The sequence below is a fragment of the Gavialis gangeticus genome, unplaced genomic scaffold (genome assembly GCF_001723915.1).
Source record: "Gavialis gangeticus isolate Ggan-Ray unplaced genomic scaffold, GavGan_comp1, whole genome shotgun sequence".
NCBI classification, from domain to species: domain Eukaryota; kingdom Metazoa; phylum Chordata; order Crocodylia; family Gavialidae; genus Gavialis; species Gavialis gangeticus.
In genome coordinates, this window is record NW_017729022.1 from 126,805,359 (window position 1) to 126,812,785 (window position 7,427).

General features: G+C 46.6%; 2 protein-coding genes across 5 annotated transcripts in view; one reads left to right on the top strand and one right to left on the bottom strand.

The window, feature by feature from the left end:
- Positions 1 to 326, bottom strand: part of POLR3F (RNA polymerase III subunit F) — a 13,364-nt gene extending 13,038 nt beyond the window's left edge. For 2 of the 3 annotated variants that reach the window (XM_019516143.1, XM_019516142.1), the window contains exon 1: positions 203 to 326. In XM_019516143.1, the coding sequence (XP_019371688.1) occupies positions 203 to 258 (56 nt within the window). In that variant the 5' untranslated portion in view covers positions 259 to 326. The remainder of the gene's footprint in view (positions 1 to 202) is intronic. The other variant, XM_019516141.1, reaches the window with a different exon arrangement.
- Positions 327 to 430: 104 nt separating this feature from the next.
- The window catches only part of DZANK1 (double zinc ribbon and ankyrin repeat domains 1), a 58,478-nt gene continuing 51,481 nt past the window's right edge, over positions 431 to 7,427 (top strand). Inside the window, exons 1-4 of one of the 2 annotated variants that reach the window (XM_019516140.1) lie at positions 431 to 475; positions 753 to 882; positions 1,654 to 1,807; positions 5,934 to 6,051. In XM_019516140.1, coding sequence (XP_019371685.1) covers positions 774 to 882; positions 1,654 to 1,807; positions 5,934 to 6,051 — 381 coding nt within the window. In that variant the 5' untranslated portion in view covers positions 431 to 475; positions 753 to 773. Of the gene's footprint in view, positions 476 to 651; positions 664 to 752; positions 883 to 1,653; positions 1,808 to 5,933; positions 6,052 to 7,427 lie in introns of those variants that run through there. The other variant, XM_019516139.1, reaches the window with a different exon arrangement.

Genomic DNA, 7,427 nt, shown 5'->3' on the forward strand with positions numbered 1-7,427 from the left:
GGGGGGGGGGGGCAGGCAGCTAGGAGTGAGGGCCAGGGGCAGGGCAGGGACATTTCACTATCGCCCCCTCCATCATATATTCCTCCCCACACCTACAGGTACCCTCTTTGTTAAAAATGGAAATACGGCAACCCCAGTGCAGGGCTCCCCCACGGCCCCGTGCCCGCCCCCCCCTAGAGACACCGCAGGGCCCGCCCGGCACCTGTTCTCTACGTCCAGCGGATCCGGGACCTCGGGCTTCACCTTGACCTCGGCCATGGTGCTGGGGGGGAGAGGAGGAGCGCCTCCCCACTCCACGGTCCCCACACACAGCCCTGCAGCAGCTGCACCGGGGCCGTACGGCGCGCACTGATGACGCTAAACCACAAACTCCGCCCCCACCAAAAGCCATGGGCGCCGGTTGCGGGGGAGCGGGCGGCGTACCAATGAGAGGCCGCTATCTCAGGGGGGCGGGGCTTGGCGGGGAGCGTCCGTGGTAACGGCAGGGCGACGGGAGCGCGCAGGAGAGGGTGAGGGCCCGGGAGGTGGGGGTGAGTTTCGCCGCGCTTTTATCTGCCTTGCCCGCCTGCGTGCGGGGGGGATGGGTATGTGTGTGTAGGGGAGTGTGGAGGTGTATGAGGGGGTGTATAGGGAGACTTGTGTATGGGGGGTGTGCACATACATGTATGCACCGCTGCAGGTGTGTGTATGCACATGCACACAAGGGTGTGCCCACACACATTTTAAAAGTCATATGCTGTTTCGTTTTTTAGGGGTCCGCACAGAGGGAAAAAATGACTGCTGGTTCTGTCCTCGTGCCTCAGATTATACCGCTTCAGCTTCCTCTTGCTGGGAAGGCGAAACATGAAATAGACACAAACACCCTTGTTGAAATAAAGTCAGGTACAAACAGCAGCTTTCAGTCTGCAGTGGAAGCTCTTCTTTTCTTCTGCAAATTGATGTCCATGCTTTTTGATACTGCATTTGTATTCACACCTTTTTTCACAGGTACCCGTTTTCTTAAGTGACCAGCATAAATGATATGGGTCTTAATCCTGCAAACACACCTGTGCTTTATACGCATGGGTAGTCCGACTGTAGTAAATAACACTATTCACATAATGTAAACTGTAAGGTAAATCATAGGTGTCAGTATTTGCACCATCAGGGCCTTTAATTGTACTACTTTTGTCCTCGTTCCATTTGAAGTGCTGCTGTGTTTGTTCTGTAATCACGGTGTAGTATGAGAACCTAGGCGTTTGATGATTTTGCAGTTTGCTGTGATTTTACAAAACTGGGACTTTCTGGTCAGTTCTACTCCAGAGGTCATATCTGCCACTTCTGAAATTCCAGTTTCTATTTTTCAGCCATAATCCATGTTCACATTAGAATGTGCAAGATTTAGAACCAGTGTTCATTTTCATACAAAATCACCTGCTCTACAGTTATCTTCTGAGAAGGGAAATCCCTGTGATGAAATTGTGCAACTATTTTGTCGCTGAATTTTGTGAGGCTTAAAAATTGATATAGTCCAGGCCTTGCAATCACTTGCACACCTGCTTAATTTTGCTTAGATGAGTAATTAAGCATATGCGAGCCTTGGCAGTACTAGGCTTCCTTATTTTTGCACAGTCCCAATATAGTTGTAATGCATATCTTATTTGTGTCTTGCAGATACCCCTGATGTCACCATATACTACACTTTAGATGGAAGTAAACCAGAGCTCTTTAAAAAATCTTGCTATGGAGAGCATAACACTTTTAAGTATAAGGAACCTATCACCTTGCCTGATGGGAAAATAATGGTCAGAGCTATGGCAGTCACAAAGTAAGTAGCAACTGTCTATCTTATACTGTTGTTGTTGTTGTTATTTATACTGCAGCAGTGCCTGAGAATGGCAGTCAGGGATCTTGACTACCCTGTGCCAGGTGCTGTACAAATATGGAATGAAAGATACTCCTTGCCTCACAAGGCTTACAATATAAGTACCTTGTATGGATTCCTTTTCATTGATATCAGTTTGCCACCATATTTATTAAAATTTACTAATTACTTGCCATGGGCATTAGTCATCGATGAGGGCCCAATTTCACTAGGCACTATAGAATCTTGCCATGAAGAGTTTTCATCATAAATACGTTTGTATAATAAAAGTAAATTATTAAGAAAATAAAGATTAGTGAGTCCTCTTCAAAAGATGAGCTAACACATTTTCCCACTAATGCTGTGTGGTAGTTTAATATTCCTTTTCCCATTTTACACGTGGCAGTCCAGAGACGGGAGCAGTCTTTCCAGGTTTCTGTGGGTGTGGACATGTAACAACTGAACCGTTTAAAAAAATGTCACTGATTGGGAACTGGTTCACAATTGTAATGGGTCAGAGATGTTGGCATGTACAGTGCCCCAGCCTTCCAGGTAGAAGGATTGCCTTTTAGTCATTGAAGAATTGTAGCTCCAACACCAGAGGATGGAAGTGAGCACTCAGCCCAGCCTGCCTCGCATTGGGCAAGTAATGGGAGGAGAGTGCTTATACCTATGCTTTGAGGATCCTAAGAGGTAAGTGACCTGTAATTGTGGTTCACTTTTTTGCTTTCCTTTTCTCCTAAACATGAATTTATTAAAGTTCAGTAGCATCCACTTGACCAAAGTCTGCAGTGTGCTTATCTGCCTTTGGAGGGGAGAGGGGGAGTGCTTGGATCCATATTTTTGGGTTCCCAGGGGAGTCATGATGAAGGACCATGGTTGAGTAGGGGATAAGAGCACAGCTGGTTGCTAGAAAAATAGCTTTCATTAAACAAGCAGTGCCCTATAAATGTGGTAAAAAGTGCCAACAAAAAAAAGAAGGGACAGTAGAATTTTGGCCCTATACCAGAGCAGAGAGTTACAGCAGAGCGGTGGAGAGGGGATGAGAAGTGATGCAGTGTTGGGTGCTTAGACCATGGAAACTCCCGCCAACCTGAGTCATGGAAAACTTGGACTCCACAAATAACATTGATGCAGTTCACAGTGAACCAGTTCGAAAGAGTACTTGGTTTTCCAGGTACTCATCTGAACCATTCCAGGCAGTTTAAAATTGGTTTAACAGACTTGTATGTCTATATCAGGTTTAAACAGCGTGTAAACCATTCTTAGTGTTATGTCTGTCCAGACCCAAAGCATACTGCTCAAGCCCATCCACTGGGTTAGTAGTAGATTAAAGTCTGGTTGTTCATAATCCCAACCCCCCAAGCATCACTAGATCACACTGGGTGCATCTGCACATGCAAATGCTGCTAGATGGGTTTACTCCACAGTAATTTACTGGGGAGGAAACCCACCCTGGGCAGGCATCTATATGTGCAGGCATTTGGGACCAGATTTGCTCCCAAACAGAGCAGCCCAGAGAAGGATGCTCCCACCCTGCTTTGGCCTCCTGAAGCAGCCAGGGGAAGCTTTAGGCTTCCACTGGGTGCAAGCGCAGGAGCTGGCAGAGAGCATGGAGCCAGGAGACAGCTGTCTCCTGGTGGGGGCTGGGAGACTGCTCCTTGCCCCTGGGAGGTACTTGCTGCTGGGGTGGGCACCAATGGTGAAGTCTGGCTTGGGACTGTGTTCCTGTGCCCCAGCAGCAGAAAGCTCCTGTCCCTGGCTCCACAATTGGGGGCAGGGGACTTGGAAATTGTTGCAAGGGAGGGGCAGGTCCCAGCCTCCTACCCCAGTCCACCAGTGGGGCAGCTAGCAGCGAACCTCAGCTGGGCGTGGATTTCCCCCTCAGCTGGAGTTGGCTGGGAGCTGTTCCACCAGTGGGGCAGCTAGCAGTAAGCCCCGGCTTGGCAGGGATTCCCTACTCAGTCAGGGACTCACTGCTAGCTGTCCCACTGGCAGATGAGGTCAGGGGCCTGGGACAGCTCCCAGCCACCCCCGGCTTAGCAAGGAATCCTCGTCCAGCTGGAGGCTCACTGCTAGCTGCCCCACTGGCAGATTGGGCAGAGGGCTGGGACCTGCCTGTCCTCTGCAGCTCTTTCCAAGCCCCCTACCCCCAATTGTGAAGCCAGGGCCAGGAGCTCCCCGCTGCTGGGACAAGGGGTCATTGTCCCAGCCTAGGCTTTGCCATTGGAGCCTGCCCTGGCAGCAGGCAACTCCCTGGGGCAGGGAGCTGTCCACCCTTCCTCCCACCTCCTCTCCTCCTCCTCGCCAGCTGCCCAACTGACTGGAAGCAAATTTGCTCCTGGTCACCTGTCTACACATGCAGACACTTACTGCGCAATACATTGGTCTACTCCACAGCAAATGCAGGTAGCAAATTAACTACGTATTTACTGCATAGTAAGGCATGTATAGATGGCTGACTGGGAGCAAATTTGCTTCCAGTCGGCCAGGCAGCAGGGGGCAGGAGATTGATCCCTGCCCCTGGAAGCTTACTGCACAGTAAAGTGTTCGACTGTGCAGTAAAGCGTCTTGAGTAGACATGTCCACTGTCTCCTAATATTAAAATTCAAGCACTTGAATTTTAAGCAGCGTGACCTGGCCATGGTGCCACTAGTTTCTTGTGCAGCATTTGTGGATGTTGGAGCATACTTTTAGGTTCCATTCCCTGGGTTTCGGGGCTGAGGTATCAATGACATGTTGAGTGTGTTGCAGCAGAGAGTGCTGGCCTAAGCTGCTGTTAGATCTGCACTATGGACCCCTAATTATAAGTAGTCATACAAAGTAGGAGATAATTCTCTTTTGGGTTGACCATTGAGAACACTGGTGATTACCAGCATGATGTGTCTTGGGGCCTGCAAAGTAGCCAGTGGTCTATGAATATTTAGCACACTTACAAACATGCACCAGCTTTCTAGGATTCTGCTCAGTGCATATTGAGCCAACACTGGAAACTGGAGCTTCACAACTCAAGTACAGCATAGCTCATAGAACAAAGTAAATTGGGATGACTTGGACAGGGAGAACAAATGGCTTGATCCTGCTTTGCATCCACCAAGCTTGTGACTAGCATGAGAGAACTTCACCCTAAAACCCAGTCACCTCAGATACCCTCACTTTACCTCTTCCTGTTTATCTTATGTTTACAAGGTGTTGGAGATTTTCCCTCCACCTGAATGTCTAGGTGATTGCTTGCACTTATCTTTACTGGCACCAATGCAGAGTGTTTGCTTCCACTTGCCCCGGAGTGAAATAACCTCATACTCACTGTGCAAGGGCTTGCACGATCAAGGACTTTGCATAGTTCCTGCTGTCACCGCCTAGACCTGCACATGTTTTGATTATTGTATTGATAAGACACTTTCCCAGATTTTACACCGCTGTTAAATAGCTGGCCTGGAATTGGCATTTCATATATGCTAAATGAATAGCATGGATGTAGAAAATCTATGACACAAAAATCACCTCTCTAGCAGGGAGCACTGCAGTCAGGACAGCTCATTGCTGTATGCCCAGTGTTGCACTAAAATGGCTACACTGCATATGTTTCAGGGCATGGTGCACATGGAATAGGCATGAAATGCTTCACCGCAGCACTCCCTAGTAGGGTCTTGGACAATGAAGAAAAGTCCTGAATGTCAGCAGTGACATTTATGAATGACAGACGCTGACATTTAACACAGCAGCCACAGAGATAAATACTCCCCTACCATACATCCTTATAAATAATGGGGAGCATGCTGCCTTCCCTCATGCAAACAAATAGCACTCTAGTAAGGCATATTGGGAGCATTTTGTGTAAAAGAGGAACAGGTATTAAACATATCCATTTTTTTCTATCCATTTTTTTTGGTGAATTTTATCATACCTAGAATATCAGTGGTTTTTATGATGCATTGATTGATTGGAAATATTGACTGGGATTATGCTTGTTTGATGAAATAGTAGTCTGCTGTCCAGAAGGAGGAGTTTCAAGACAGGACCTATTTTCAGTGATGATTTACTTTTTACTGCACATAATTTTGTGGTATACCTTTTTACTGACTTTCAGGGACTGCAGAGAAAGTGCCATTATAACAAAGATGTTTTTGGTAGAATACAAGCCACCAAACATACTGTTCTCTGATGAAGATAATGATAAGAATTTCCTGAAGGACCTCTTCAAACAGGCAAGTTATAGTAACAGTAAGTCCTTGTTTAGCCATAACAGTATTAAATTTCACAGAGATTAAATTCTGTTAACCGTAGAGTATAATTATTTTAATTTACCAGTTTGTCCATCTTAGTTGCTTTTACACTTTTAGAAAAGTGGCTATTTTTACTTTGTTAGCGGAGCCAGTTAGAACTATTCTGATCCAAATGGATAAAAGCCTAAGTTTTAAAAAATATTAAAACATATGTCTTAACATGTAAGTCAATTTTTAATTAAAATATCTTTTCTTTTAAAAATAAAACTACTTAAAAGTATGAGTAATATTTATTAACTCCAGTTTTAAATGCAAAACATGTAGACAGACTATTTTTCTTTCCTGTATCCAGTATATTTAGAGTAGGTTTTTTGTACCAAATATAAAACATGAATAATTGTTGGGTTTTGAGCATTTTAATGAGGCCTGCTGCCTCCCAGGGGCCTGTATCTGGGATGTAGCTGAAAGGAACCCTAAACTTGTCTGACCCTTCGACCACTACCTCATATTCCTCATCCATGTGGGCACAAATGACACGGTTCAGAGCCATCCCAGCCAGGTCATGAGTGACTACAGGGCTCTGGGGGCTGGGCTCAGAGGGTTGGGGGCACAGGTGGTTTTCTCCTCGATCCTTCCTGTTACAGGCGCAGGAGGGAGAGATGTATTGATGAAATAAACAGAAGACTGAGGTGTTGGTGCCACTGTGAAGGCTTCAGCTTCTTCAATCAGAGTCCGCACCTCAGAGACAGAGGCAGCTGTCTGTTGGGAAGAGACGGCCTCCACCTCACCCCAGTGGGAAAGAAGCTATTTTTGACTGGATTGGCTGACCTTCTTTAAACTAATATCAGTGGGGGACAGACGGACAACCATCCTCTGCAAGCTCAGGAAGTGATAAACACATAATCAGCAGGTCAGGAAATACAATCAAACTTATTCTGACCCCAGCCCAAGGATGGGATTCTCCTAAATGCACAAAGAAGCAAGCCTAGGGCTTCTGATGGCAGGCTTAGCTACCTGTACATGTATGCCAGGAGCATAGGGAACAAACAGGAGGAACTGATCCTTCTGCTAAGCAATAATAAATAAGATTTCATAAGGATAACGGAGACCTGGTGGGACTGCACCTATGACTGGACCACAGGTATAGATGGCTATACCTGTGACAGGATCTTTTCTTGGTTGGTCTTACCACAGATCATGAGGAGTCGGGAGGACAGTGAACAGGCTTGGTGATCTTTATTGATAACTGTTAATGTAGCTGCGCAGCAGCTTAAACTCACTCACCACGCCTCGCACACCCTAATGGTGCATGAGACCAACGGATCTGGTTGGTGAGTTGTCTCAGGGGTTTCAGGTCG